Source organism: Sinocyclocheilus grahami, unplaced genomic scaffold, assembly GCF_001515645.1.
Source record: "Sinocyclocheilus grahami isolate Dianchi unplaced genomic scaffold, SAMN03320097.WGS_v1.1 scaffold30.1, whole genome shotgun sequence".
NCBI lineage: Eukaryota > Metazoa > Chordata > Actinopteri > Cypriniformes > Cyprinidae > Sinocyclocheilus > Sinocyclocheilus grahami.
The window spans coordinates 2382877-2397914 of NW_015505209.1; the positions used below are offsets into that span (position 1 = coordinate 2382877).

The 15038-nt window shown below is 38.7% G+C and overlaps 2 protein-coding genes across 3 annotated transcripts; both read right to left on the reverse strand.

Moving 5' to 3' along the window:
- Positions 1 to 1381: 1381 nt before the first annotated feature.
- Positions 1382 to 3635, reverse strand: LOC107572740 (tripartite motif-containing protein 35-like). Its single transcript, XM_016259179.1, has 6 exons — positions 3215 to 3635; positions 3028 to 3123; positions 2414 to 2644; positions 2298 to 2320; positions 2100 to 2218; positions 1382 to 2005 (listed from the first exon to the last, which is right to left on the reverse strand). Exons 1-6 carry the CDS (start codon positions 3446 to 3448, stop codon positions 1464 to 1466), a joined length of 1245 nt encoding a protein of 414 aa, XP_016114665.1. The 5' UTR covers positions 3449 to 3635; the 3' UTR covers positions 1382 to 1463.
- A 746-nt stretch (positions 3636 to 4381) lies between these two features.
- Positions 4382 to 12454, reverse strand: LOC107572769 (cyclic nucleotide gated channel subunit beta 1). 2 transcript variants are annotated; one of them, XM_016259208.1, is made up of 19 exons: positions 12133 to 12454; positions 11711 to 11876; positions 11070 to 11111; positions 10737 to 10835; positions 10374 to 10528; positions 9793 to 9993; positions 9143 to 9351; positions 9008 to 9058; positions 8791 to 8877; positions 8633 to 8697; positions 8412 to 8534; positions 7892 to 8033; positions 7644 to 7803; positions 7439 to 7536; positions 6965 to 7048; positions 6742 to 6860; positions 6516 to 6662; positions 6156 to 6348; positions 4382 to 5947 (listed from the first exon to the last, which is right to left on the reverse strand). In XM_016259208.1, the coding sequence occupies exons 1-19, from the start codon at positions 12365 to 12367 to the stop codon at positions 5768 to 5770; spliced, it is 2556 nt and encodes an 851-aa protein (XP_016114694.1). In that variant the 5' UTR covers positions 12368 to 12454; the 3' UTR covers positions 4382 to 5767. The 2 variants fall into 2 exon arrangements, with proteins under 2 accessions (XP_016114694.1, XP_016114701.1); XM_016259215.1 differs by lacking the exon at positions 11070 to 11111.
- Positions 12455 to 15038: the final 2584 nt, after the last annotated feature.

Genomic DNA, 15038 nt, shown 5'->3' on the forward strand with positions numbered 1-15038 from the left:
CAACTACGCCTACCTAAAATGGCTCGTTCTAACACGCCCCCACATGTCTACTTCACAATGTGGGAAGATTTGCATAACGGCGCCCAAATGTTCATGCAAAGAAAGAAGGTGTAACTTTTATTCTCGCTGTAGTATTGTTGTTGCCGCCGCCGCCATGTCGTGAAGGCGCTGTGTGTTTCATTGTGAAAGCGAAACTACTTTGTTTGGCCTTCCAAAAGAGGACGATATCCACTTCGTCATGCCTAGAGCTGATCCGTGCTGGTAGCTGAGGAAATACATCAACTTCGCGCTGTGGACCGCCGGATAGGCTTTCACCGTCGACGAAGCGGAGTCCAGCCCGGGGTCGTCACATGAGGTTGCCGCAAGCCCGGCCGCCGCCACTCACTCAAGCTGGCCTCCGCTCACTCTAGGCCGCCGGCCGCTGCTCATTCTAGCCCGCCGTGTGTGACGCTGTGTTTCATCGTGAAAGCGAAACTACTTTGTTTGGCCAATGCAACGTGTAAAAAGACAGTATAAGTCATTATAATCCGTAATTATGTCCCCACTGGATGCAACAAATGCCTCGTTTATAATGGGTTTTAATGTTTTTGTCTCGTCGCTCCGGCCGGGACAAGGCACAATCACAATCACAATATGGTAAGGGGCGTAACATTTCCATCACACGCTTGAAGTATTCGGCCAATCTGGATAGATTGGATAGCTGGCCAATCAGAGCACACCTCACTTTTCAGACCGATGAGCTTTGTAAAAATCGATGCGTTTCAGAAAGGCGGGGCATAGAGAAGAAACAATAACGTACAGTATGTGGAAAATAATGTGTTTTTTTAACCTTAAACCACATAAACATTTCATTACACCAAATACACAAAATAATGTTCTTTTTAGCAACATCATATGACCCCTTTAATTAAAAGACTTTTTCATTCAGGTAGCTAAACCTGTTGGATTGAGACATGTTTATGACTTATGATTCTTAAAAATAAACATCATTATATTAACTATTTAAACATTAAAATGTTTCAAATTAAATGCATCTTTACTGATGGCAATTGAACACAAACAAGTACCATGACATCACTTTCTCCACTCGTTTATAATGCAATGCTTTATTTTGGTAATGAAAGCATAAATTAACTTTTGCTTAACAAATTAACTTTGATTAACCTTAAATATTCAGCAAAAGTCATTACAAACAGCCCATATAAATGACTATAACACCAATGTCATTTTTTTAAAGCTTACTAAATTTTAATACTTACTAAACCACCATAATAACCTCAAGAACACAGCAAAAGCAGACATTTTTTCCTTTCTGTCAAACACAAGACATACCATAGCAATGAAATGTTCGTAAAAACTACATTTTGTAAATGTAATGCGGTACTTCAACTCAAATTTAAATCTGCCTCAGAGAAGCAAAAGACAAAACTAAATCACTGAATCGGTTCAAATGCAAAGGCACTTTAGATTTCTTTATTGAACGATTTAGGCAGAATAGTGAGAGGAAAATGGCACTTAGTATAAAAGAATGGAAAGACCTTCTCAGTGAAATTGTGTGTGAAGGTGTGATAGACCGTCTCTCCCAGAAGATCTGAGAACGACAGCCGTCCTGCACTCAAGTCCAGGTTCACCCTCACTACTGTGGGTTTCGCAAATCCATGTAGCGGGACACGGGACTCCAGAGGATCCGTGACACTAAGTACTTCCCCGTCATGCCCAATACACCAGATTCCACTGGGCAAGCCATTGGTTCCTTTTCTTTGGACAGACTCTACGGCGACACCCACCATCCAGGACGTGTTCTCCTCCACGTCAACGTCCCAGGTGTGCTTCCCAGTGGAATATCCCACATAGCCCAGCACACAGGGACAATCAGCAAATCTCTCAATGTTATTGTTACTCTGCTCATTAATCACCTCAGATTTATTGGGATTCCAAACACTTGTCGGATCAACAGATAATGTGAGGTGAAAGTTGGCTGTGTTAGGGTCCAGAACCACAGGAGCTAAGAGAAAGAGTGTTTAAGAGCAGAAATGAAACACTGAAAGAAAGGCTGCATTTTTTGTATTTACAAGAGTTTGAATTATAGATTGACTCACTGTAACTGATAGATCGTCTGATTTTCTGCCAAACATTGTGATTAAAGTTGCCCACATACTTTGCAATGTCAATGAGATCTCCTGGAGCCATCTCTGGATCCTCAGGTTTGCACTGGGCTCTGGAAAAAAATATTAAGCAGTGAGAACTTATGCTTGATTTCAAAACTTTGTCATAGTTGGAGAAGAAACCCTGCTTACCTCACCAATGTGTCCTTGAATTTCTATTGAAAATGTAGGAAATAGGAACGGTTTAATTTTTGAATTTTTTTTAATTCACTTTAATAAAACATAAGACAACAAAACAAAGAGCTAACCTGAATTATTCTGATGTCCCCGCTATTTAACTCCTTTTCCAAGTCTTTAATAGTATTTGTGAGCATTTGAATTTCTTCACTGATCATCTCATTTTTAATTTTCAGACTTTCTAGTTTCTCCTTCTTTTCCAGTTTTAGTTCATTAAACATTGCCTTTTCTTCGTCATCCAAAAGCTGGTGAATATCCTTAAACCCAGCCTTGATTCGATTTTCCAAATCCGCTGCATCATACTGAAAGGATTCACATTTAAAACACCAATACATGTTAATGCTTACTCTATACTATTGTAACAATTATAACGTGCTAAGTTGACTATATTAAAGGTGCACCGACAAAATTTTTAATTTGAATTATTTGAAATTGTGCAATCTCATCCATACATTTTCTTATGATCAGCTTATGCCACAGTGATGGTTATGTTTAGGGGTGGGGTTGGGGGTTCATGCTTACATTTTAAAAACGAAAATTCGTGATTTAAAAAAATATATATTTCAACATTAAAGTAATTTTGTATAGTAACCTAAACATGTTTAGATTTAAAAGTTTTGTGACTATGTAATAAGTTACTTGGTGCACCTTTTAGCATTTGTAAATAATTTGTAAAACTTCTTACATTCATCTTAAGTGCCAATAAATCCCCCTCAAAATCAGCTTGCTGCATGAGCTCCATGTTCTCCTTCAAGTGATCAATTTCTGACCGCAGAACTCCCTAAAATTAAGGCATTTGAATTGCTTATTAGAGAATTAAATATTCAAAAGTTGACCTAACATCATTAAAATGTTATACATCTTCAAGATACCTTATGTTCCTCCACGACCTCTTGAACTGGACGGTATGTGTGATTTCTGTGCTCTTCAGATTGTCCACAAATCTCACACACTAACTGCTCATCAACACAACACACCAGAGTCCGTTTCTTCTGGTGAACTTTACACAGCTCCTCTAAATGCCGTTTGTGATGCAGGAATGCTTGACATACGTTTCCAAGAGCCAAGTTAAGGGAAGGCGTGTTAGCAGATATTTGTCTGCACATTGGACACTGTCTTGAGTCACTGACGCTCCAGTACTGCTCAACACAGTCTCTGCAGAAACTGTGGCCGCACAGAAGCGCCACAGGACGATCGAAAACATCGTGACAGCAGCACACAAAAAGTCTGCATCGCAAAACGGACGTTTTGACGCCATTTCTTGCACCCCTAACCCAGTTCACTCCAATGCCTCGTCACATACTTACGAAGTGGCAAGTGGTCTTTGCCAGATTGAGCTGTAGGTGATGTTCTTTAATCCATGCCGAGATGTCCGACAGGCAGCCTGAGATCCGTGCAGCTACCGTTGGATCATCTGGTTGAAATGAAAGATGTGTGTCATCAGCATATGGTAGGAGAAACCATGTGCCTGTATGATGGGACCCAGTGATGTAGTGTACTATATGGAAAAGAGAAGGGGTCCAAGAACTGATCCCTGAGGAACCCCAGTGACAGTTGATGTGCTTTGGATACCTCCCCTCCCCAGGCCACCCTGAAAGACCTACCAGTGAGATAGGATTCAAACCAGCTAAGTGGAATCCCTGTGATGCCTTGAGCCAGGGACAAGAGGGTGGACAGGAGGATCTGATGATTATGATGACTGTATCTGGTGTTCAGTCGGTTCTTTGAAACTTTTCTAGTCTCGAGATTATTGGAGACATGGAGACCAAATGTGCATTCTGTAACTTAAAACAATAATAATCCATAAAACATATATAAAAACGCACAAAATTAAAAACGCAGCTAATTACTTAAGATATATTTTTTATTGTATAAGAGTTTGTAACTAAATTGGATGATTTAGAATTTTATTGTTTTGATGCTACTATTATTGTAACAATAGTACACTGTGTATGTATATTTCTGTGTAATAATTCTTGCTCTGCAATAAAAAAGGGAGAAAGGAGAAAAAATTGAGAATTGTTTTTTGAAAGAACAGAAAAGCGTACAGTGGTGCATCAAAGAAAAATATACAGATAGTCATACAATCATTTACTTTAATTCTGACACAATTTCAAATCACTCAACAGTGACCTAGAGATTATTATTTACAGTTATTTGAATTATTTACAATTGAGTCACTCAGGCCATAAAACATTTTAGCTGCTCAGAATGTACTAAACACATACTAAACATTCTGCAACAGCAATATAATACAAATAAACAGTATCAGCAATCAACAACATTTACACAAGTAAATAATACTAATAAATAAAGCCTGTACATAATGTCTAGCTGCTAGCTCAAAAGTATATATTCCATTTAACGTGTTATTGTCCAACAAGCATAACTAACTTTCCAGTGTTTGACGCACACTTATATATCAAGGAAGCTATACAAACAAGAAAACATAATTAAAAACAAGTCTTCAGAGACAGTTTATATAAAAAAGGCGATTTTCATTTTTTAAAACTTCTGCCCATTTGTTCTTACTTCTGAAAAGCTGTTAACTATTTGATTTTAGTTAATGGCAGCAAAAACTTTTCCTCCTACATCTGGATATCATGAACCAAGGAATAAAATCACTTGTATTTCAACACTTTGACACATCTTCAGCAGACAGATGTTGCACAGAGAAACTAACCGACCTGAAAGAATAACAATAATTCCAAAAGATGCAGTTTATACATTCAGAGAAAATGTTACATATTAATGTGCATATCATATTAATGTAACATCTTTAGTTTAGACCTAGAGTGTTTCAAACAGGCCACACAGCTGAAATGTATTGTGTTTTTAAGTGAACTGTTGGGACACTGGGATATACTTTGAAAAACTGGGACGAAATGCTACATAATGCTAAAATATATACAAGCTCATATAGCAATGAGCACTGAGGGTGTGTACAGTGCTTAACAGTGTTCAATGTTTATTAAGGCACTAGGATAGCAGAAGCAAACAAGATTTCAGGTCTGTTTAAATGCAATAGCTCTTCATTAGGGATGTTAACAGGTGTAAGCACATACATCATGTTATTTATCAAGAGTGAAATAATCTTATTAGTTGACTTTCTATAATTCACTACAGTAACTGACATCCGACCAAAGCTAAAAGCATCCAGACATCCTGGGTAGACCTCATGGGTTATGCTAGTATGATATGCTTATTATGAGAAGTTATATTCTGCTTATTACTGTATATCATTAATTTAGATTCTGAATGAGAAAACGAAATGAGAATTCCTGAGTTCACTGACTGTACCTGACCTCATGACCCGTTTCAGGAGCAAAACACTGAGCACAACAGTGTCCTGCAAATTATTTTGATGGTCTCAGCTGTCTGGGTTATTTCGTAGCTGCATTATTTGCCACTGGATTACTTCTTTTCTATTTAGTTTCCTCCTCTGCTGGGCCCTCTTCAGAAAATGCATTCCTGTCTCCAGCGCCAGTGGGGGTCGTGGGGATTTGCATTGAACTGTCTGATATCTGAGACAGAGTGTCTGCATCTTGATCTGAGTGCGCTTCATGGACTGGAGAGTTGGGCACCGCAGAGGAAGAAATGGAGTGCTACATAAGAAAGAAATTAAAGAAATATATTTGATAAATACTTATTATATATTAAATTTTTTTTTACAACTAATATATATATATATATATAAATAAAATTATCTTGTTATATATTTTTTTCCTATAAATTATTATATCATTATAATTTAATATATATATATATATTAAATTTAAATCAATTTTGTTGGGTCAAATTGAAGGTATGTACCTGCAAGGAGACACTCGATCTGTTGCTCCTGTCCTTAATTTTGGACCATGTTCCTTTCATTCCTGTTTTCTCTGTCATCTCCAGCGCAGCTTTTAACAGTTTGGGCGTCTCGGCGCGAGGAGGAATAATCGGAATGGGCTCCTTTTCTTCCTCTTTCTTCTCAGCAGGCTTTTTATCCTTCATCACCATTTTCCTTACGGGCAAACAGCAAGTCACACATTATTTGAACAGAAGCTAGGGCTGGAAAATTACCTGGTGAAATTACTAGTCAAATATCGTTGCTTCATCGTAGTGGAAAATGAAAGTAAAAATTGGGAAATCCTTATGTCTCATTATTTTCCTTTCAGTAGTTGCACTCACCTTGCTTTCTTGCGCAGCAGTTTCTGGGACTCTGGATAATGCACTATGATCTCATTCAGGTCCCTTTTGGTCAAGATGAGGAGGTTAGCAAAACCACGTGCTACAACATTAGCTGTCCGCCGGTTTCCTCCACCCACAGCAAGCAAGCTTTTTTGGAGAAGAAGACATGAACTAAGAGCAAATTTGACGATTTCATACTGACAAAACTAGAAACTGCGGCCCTTACCTGACCTCTCCAAACACAGCTCCTGCTTTCAGGGTCACAAACACGGTCTTTCCATCGGGACCACCAACTACCTGGACTTCCCCTGCCTTTATAATGTACATCTCACGACCCACTTCATCCTGTAATAAATTAATTAATATATCTCTACCTTTACTGCTGTAGTAAAATGACTTGTCTGCACAAACACGAGCCGCAGTCTAAACATCTTCTTTATGTTCCTTGCCTTCTTGCAGACATAGTCTCCTGGAAGGTACACCACTGATCTGAGCCTTTTCAGCATGTCAAAGATCATCTGTCTATCACAGCCCTGAGAAAAACACAATGCAGGGAAAAAGAGATGCAGATAAGGAATACAGCAGCAATGTCTAGGCAGGTTAAAGATTTACCTAATTTTTTTAATAAAATGCAGTTAACCTAAGGCACTTACAATTGTAAAAAACAAGGCCATGTACTTTAGTGATTTAAAAGTAGAAATGTAAAGTTTTGTATATATACATACATTTTAACACCAACTGAGGCAAATAGTTTGCACAATTCAATTTAAATTCAATTTATATTAAATTATATATGTTTATTTTTATAAATATATATATATATATATATGCATGTAATTTATATATTATTTATTTAAATATATTTGTTAGAATTTTACTGTATTTATTAGAATTTATGCAGATTTTTAAGTTTTAGCACTTGCCTGGAAGAGTGGCACTTTACTTATAATGTTGTAGCTGACGTCCACTGCTATATCCAGCCTCATCTTGTCGGGTAGTTGATCTAATAGCTCTTGTTCATCTGCATGAAACCACAAAATGTCAATTTTTATCTAAAGTAATCAACTGACCATTATGGATAAATGCCTGTAATGTATTTTGGCATTGATGTCTGTCTTATGGTCTTACCCAGCATGCCTTGGGACTGCCACGTGTAGCTGTACCAGGTTTTCACTCTGTTCTGCACATCTTTAGGGATGCGGTAGGAGGCCATGTACTTCACTGTGTTATCCACACAGGCACGATAGTTTGTCTGAGCCGCAGTCGCTGCACCAACAACGTCTCTCATCTGACACAATGCAAGCCTCGATCAATGATATTAAACACTATTGAAAACCAATCAGTTGATGCCTTTCACACAATGATAATGGCCTTACCTGACCAATCATGATGGAGAACACAAACACTCCAATAAAGTAATTGATGAGCTGAAACACAATCTCAAAAAGTGTTGTGGGTTCTGGCAGACCACCAATGGTCAGCAAAGTCTTCACAGCAAAGTAGTAGCAGCGAAAATAACTGAAATAATCACAAAGTGAATATAAACAAATTAGTTATATTTTAAAATATAAATTTTGAAAATATTATGTTTAAAGATAAAATTTAAAGGGGTTATAGGATAATTGTTTTTATTTGTTTTAAAAAAAATCACCATGATTTGTAAACATGAGTAAATTAACATATGCCTGCCCACATTTACATATTAATGACTATGCAGCAGTTTGGCCTACTATAATGAACAACCTTATGTTGATGCATCAATTTCAGCCAATCATAACAGGTCATTTACATACATAATTCTTAAAGGTACAGGAGCAAAACATGTAAAACTGTTTTTGGTGCAAAAAAACTGGATTGGATGTAAACGAAAGCTAATAACAGAACTGATTAACTTACCTATTGCCTGTCCCATCATAGGTCCATTCTGAGAAACCCAGACCTTCATATGAAGAGCCCCAGTAGTACAGACATGCATTGCAGTGGACGGCATACAGCAAGTAGGTGGTGGTTCGAATAACTCTGATAAATGAAATGAGAGATATGAACGGGCATAAACACTCCAAATAAAATGTTGCACAAATTCTCAATAGAAAAGTTTATAGAAGCTAACAGCTAACCTGTAAACGTAAGCGTTGGTCAGTATAGCCTCCAGACGCTTGTTGAACTCAAAGAAAGACATGAACTGCACAAAGGAAGGACACATTAAAGAATTAGCTAAGTTCATCATGGACTGATCTTTCTAAAGTCCAGTTAGACGGTCAGAGTAGCAGCTTGCCTTCAGGATCCTGGGTAAGCGAAGAAGTGGATTAATCCCTGTTTTGAAGTAGAGGAGTTCCAGAGGAAGTAGACTGACCACATCCAGCTGCAACACAGGAAATTACATCCTCAGACTACATAATGTGTCCAGTACCTCAGAGCATCAAATTTAGTCAGTCTGAAAAAGTCCAAATTTGTATTTAATGAAACGATAAACAGCATAAATGTCTCACTACCTTGAATCGTACAGCTTTGATGTAATTATTTCTCATCTCTTTCTTGCCGGTCTGAAAACAAATATTTTTCAAAACACAGGGTGAAAAAAACATTAATTTTACTCTAATATTTTGCTTGTTTTTGTCTATATTTACCACAAGGTCTCCATGACGCACAAACTGCAGTCTGGGTTGAAAGGCCAGGATGTCCAGTATGTAAACGGCATCACATAAGTAGTCAATCAACAGCCAAACATGGATGTTATCCGGTGTTTGATATGGAAATGCCCAACGTACAGGGATCATCCACGCGTTCCAGTTAAACGCCAAAGACACGCAAAACAGCCAAAGTACGTAGATCAGATCTACAGAGAATACAGAGCAATGGAAGTTTACTCAAATGGTTCATGGAAAAATTTATTTAAAACCAAACAAATTTTAGGAGTTGCAATGTTAAATTTTTTATTTATTTACATTAAACTTGAATGATTTAAATGAATTAACAAATATAAATATAAATTAAATCACCAATGTGCACCAAATGTATCCCTTTATACAAAAGCACAATTTTTTCTTTTAATTTATAATTTATAAACCTGATGCTTAGTTACCAAAGGCTTAAATTTAAAAATGAGAGAGGAATAAGAAGCGTAGGAGGAAAAGGGTGTGAGAACAGAACAAAAAAATGAAGGAAAATCAGTAACTGATCGGATTTATGGAATGCCAAGACAGCTAAAATTAGACAGTTGTAGTCTTCAGGATTACAAAGAGAAGAGAGGAGTGCAGGAGACAGGAGGAGCGCTCACTGGTGAAGGGGTCGATACTGGATGGAAAACCGTACTGCACAAGTCGACCAATCTTGGACTGAGGTTTCACTTTACAGCACAGGACCTTTGTTTTCTCCTCTTCTTTCTCAGCAGGGGCCTCGGATACCTCCTGCTCTGTTTTCTGCTCTGCTTGAGGTTCAGGAGGAGGAGGAGGAGGAGCTGGAGCTTGCTTAGCTGGGGCTGTTCATAAAAGACCATATTATTTGGTACATACACTTTGAAACTGTAATAGCCCTCAAAAGTTTGTGTACACTTAAGTCACACATAAAATGTATGCATTTCACCTTGAATAACTTAAGTGGCATGTGCAAAGAAATTATACAGCATTTCTCAACAATTTTTTTTAAACAACTAGCCCCAACTTTAATTAGGAACTAAGTTCATTAAATAATGTTTGACAACCAGCGTCCAAATACTTTTTGTCTTGATTAAGCACATTATATGTATTGTTTTGTCAACAAACTCATTTATAAGAAACAATTAGCTAGAATTTTTGCTAGCATCTCCTGACATTCTTTATAATAAATGCCACTTGGTGTGATATTTTGGGTTTAACTCACAGGCAGGTGGTGTTTCATCATCCGAGTTATCTGGATCAATCAGCTTCTCTTTGACTCGCTCTGTTCTCTCTTTGAACAGCTTGACCAGCTCTTGTAACCTCTCATTTACTACCGTACTAGTTTGGCTGGCTGAAGAGGCTGGCCGTTGATTTAGCCTGAAGACAGAAGATAAATACTGCATTAAAAAAAGTCATCAAAACAATCCCATATTTATATATATTGTTCTTGGGTTTCCCAAAGCAGACTAAAGAACATCAACATAATTTGCAACTGGCCTATATAATGTGTTTTGTGCCACATTTCCAGCAACATTTTCATGCATTCATGTTAATTTCACATTTTAAAAGAGTATGTATTTGTTACCCGTCATCTGCACTTGAGATGCTACTCTGGCTTGGCCAGGCCCGGACTGCAGTTTCTAACTCCTCTTCTTCCTCATCATCTTGTGAGTAAAGTCTTTTGCTGTAAGAAGACAACAAGGGTATGTTATGATGGGGCTCTACAGGACTAATCACAAAAATAAGACAAGTTACAATAAATGCATTGAAAAATGAAATGAAAAAAACAACAACTCTGGAATGGCAAGTAAGGTAATGGGAAAGTCTTCACATACTTAATAATAGGCACACAGATGCACAAAATGAAGAGGAGAATATGGAGTGGATTGTTCTGAGAGACTTATTTAAAACATCTTACATCTTGGTCCAAATTGTCTGTGGTTTTCTGTCTCTGCATGCACTGTTTGCATCCAGTGATGTGTATATATGTGCGTAAATGATTGTGTGTGCACAGACAACAGAACAGAAAAGAAACAAAACATAAAATGTATATCAATATTTCTGTATTTTTCACAGTTGAACTTGTTAATTCAATGTATATTTGTAAACCCTGGGTTAACATTATGATTTGCATATTTATGAGGGCAATAACATTGATTGGATGTGAACAGCACACATGGCTTTAAGAGTTTCCCTCAGACAGTGGGAAAGTGGAAGTTTCTGTAAAACATGAAGTGTAGTTTGGGCTTTATGTTATCACAGGACAAGTGCAGTGCAAATGTCATTTATATTTACTCTTTAGGTGTGGTCACCTATACCACTGTCTGAAATCCAACCATTTCGATAAGAATCCATGTAATCTGGAATTTCGCATGAGGGTTCAAGTTGTTCATATGAATTCACCGCATTACTTCTTGATTTGAAAGTGACTTCTGTGTGAGCAGTGCCTTATACATTGCTACATTGACAAAAAAACAATAGATCTTTTTGCCTGTGAAATATTGCTAATGTAACCACACTTTTCTACATCCATTGATTAATCAAACAAGGCAGATTTACCTGGTCCGACTGGCTTTACGGGCACCAGGGACGGTGAGGGTTTTGAGGTTAGGGTCCTGTGGGTTTATTATTGGTGGTATGGGGCGAGATCGTCTTCCTCCTTTCCCTCGGTCGGAGTCGACATCTTCGACATTCACGGCCGGGTGCACACTCAGTCTGGAGCTCACTGGAGATTAGACGATACTCGATAAAGAAACACACAAGAAACCTTGACACGGACACCTTCAGTAGCACCCTCTTCAAGATTTACCTTGAGGTAAAATGGACCTTAGGGAATGAGGTCAATGGTTGGAACATAAAGAGGTCACTTTGGTCACTACAGGCACCCACAACCTAACTTTTTCTAAGTCACATTTGGCAGCAAGGCATAAGAAAAGCATAGCACAGACTAGTCTAACAAAAAAGGCGACAGCGTGGATCACCTGAGGGTCTAGCAGAGGTCGGGTCATCCTCAATGTGAAAGGCAGGGTTGGAGACGCCTGACAACTGCCTGGAAGGGGTGATGGGTGGCAGACGGGGGTAAGAGGGCACATTGGGTAAGTCTAGGACGGAGCTTGGGGAAGAGGGTGAAGGGGTAGGGGGGGACTGGAGCGGGGACTGGCGGACGAGACGGTCCAACTCCAGATCCCTACTCTTCTGCGGTTGCTCCTTGGGCATCTTGTTCTGGCTTAAGTTTGTTGAGACGGCTCTGAATGTTAGAGTAGCACTGCTGGGCACACTGTGGAATGCTGGATATCTTCTGTGGAATGTTGGTTATCTTTTGTGGAATGCTGGATATTTTTTGTGGAATGCTGGAGAGTTGTTGCGGAATGTTGGAGACCTGTTGCGGAAGGATGGAAAACCGTGGAATGCTGGTTAGCCTTTGTGGAAAGTTGGATACCTTTTGCGGGAGGTTAGAAATTTGTTGCGGAATGTTGGACAGCTGTTGTGGGAGGCGGGATAACTGCACGGGGAAGCTGGGACAATGAGGAGCACTAAAAAGCGTCTGGTTTGGGAACTGTGGGGTGATATTGGAGAATCGCTGAGAAATTTGTTGCGGTAGCTGTGCCAGTTGAGGAGGGAGTGATGGCAGCTGTTGGGTGATTTGAGAGATAGCAGGGGGCAGATTGGGCATTGAAGGCACTTTGGGCAAAGTGACGTCAATGTCTTTCAGGAACTGGTTGAAGTTGTCAAGGGCCTGTGACGCATATGGTACACGCATGAAACACCTCTTCAGCACATCACATCTGGAAGGGACTGTGGGGACAGCAACACATAGTCAAATATATTGTATATTGCATGAAATGTGTGCAATATTTGATGCTCTGTCATATAGAACATATGGTGGTCCAGTAGTGCACAACACAATGAAAATGCCACAACACAATGCATAGGACTAATTTCATTGTGCTGTGCTAATTCCATTGTGTTGCAGCTTGTTTCCATTGTGTTGTGCTAATTTCATTGTTTTGCGGCTTGTTTCCATCGTGTTGTGCTAATTTCGTTGTGTTGAGGCTTGTTTCCATTGTGTTGTGCTAATTTACGTTGTGTTGCGTTGTGAAATCTTCCGTTGTGTTGTGGAGATTTCATTGTGTTGTGCACTACTGGACCACCATATGAACATTCTGATAATAATGTCCAGAAATGCCAATTTCAGTGGCCCCAAAACGTATCGAATTAGATAAAATATCAAACCAAGTGACATTTATATAACACAAGAACACTTTTCTAGCAAAAATATTCACAAAAATAAATTTGTTAGGTTAACAAAATAATAAAATCAATAGAAATGCCAGAACTCAATGGAAAGGATTTTTTTCTGCTTGCCCTTTGTCGGGCTATTAGTTCAGTGTTCTACTTTCCCTGCCAACATTTTAACTGGCACAGGACTGAAAATTATGAATTTATCATTTTATACTTATTAATTTTTTTCCATTCAGTATTTAATATTTATTTTTTAAATTATTCTAATAATACTATTGCACATATATTTTCACAAATAATATTTTCCACTAAATGCTAGGCTTTCTTTAAAGGGGTCATATGATGTTGCTAAAAAGAACATTATTTTGTGTATTTGGTGTAATGAAATGTGTTTATGCAGTTTAAGGTTCAAAAAACACATTTTCCACATACTATACATTATTGTTTCTCCTCTATGCCCGCCCTTTCTGAAACGCGTCGATTTTTACAAAGCTCATCGGTCTGAAAAACGAGGTGTGCTTTGATTGGCCAGCTATCCAGTGCATTGTGATTGGCCGAATACCTCAAGTGTGTGACGGAAATGTTACGCCCCTTAACATACTGTGATGCCCTCGCCGGCCGGAGCGACGAAACAAAAACATTAAAGCCCATTATAATCCAGGCATTTGTTGCATCCAGTGGGGACATAATTACAGATTATAATGACATATACTGTCTTTTTACGTGTTGCATCGCGCCGCGTAAACATAAAACCATGTCTGCATTTGTGATTGGAGAAATGACAAACAACAAGCGCTACACTGCTTCACTTCACTTCAAAGAGAAAGGAAAAATTGAAATCGCATCATATGACCCCTTTAAATTGAAAATGTGCAATAATAGCTGAAAATTAAAAGTACTATAATTACAATTATACAGGATACTTCAAGACAGCAATTAATTCATAAACACTTGTGCTGGAAAACAAACTGGTTTACATAACACTTTCTGGTTGTCAAAAGTTAGCACAACATGTCCATAGTTAATGTTAACTACAATGCAATGGCAATAATAAATAAAGGTTTGTCTTAAAGGGGTCATATGATGCGATTTCAATTTTTCCTTTCTCTTTGGAGTGTTACAAGCTCTTGGTGCATAAAGAAGATCTGTAAAGTTGCAAAGACTAAAGTCTCAAATCCAAAGAGATATTCTTTAAAAAATGTAAAAGTCAGCCACACCTACCTAAAACGGCTCGTTCTAACACACCCCCACATACCTACGTCACGATCTGGGAAGATTTGCATAACGCCGCCCAAATGTTCACGCAAAGAAAGAAGGTAACTTTTATTCTGGCTGTAGTATTGTTGCGGCCGCCATGTCGTGAAGGCGCTATGTGTTTCGTTGTGAAAGCGAAACTACTTTGTTTGGTCTTCCAGAAGAGGACGTCATGCCTAGAGCTGATCCGTTCTGGTCGCTGAGGGTCACATGTGGTTGCCGCAAGCCTCCTTCGTCGAATCCACTGGCCGCGCCGTTCTCAAGCGTGCCGCCTCTGCTCACTCTAGTCCTCCGGCCATTCCTCACTCTAGCCGCCGGCCTCTGCTCACTCTAGACCGCCGTGTGTGATGCTGTGTTTCGTTGTGAAAGAGCAACTACTTTGTTTGGCTTT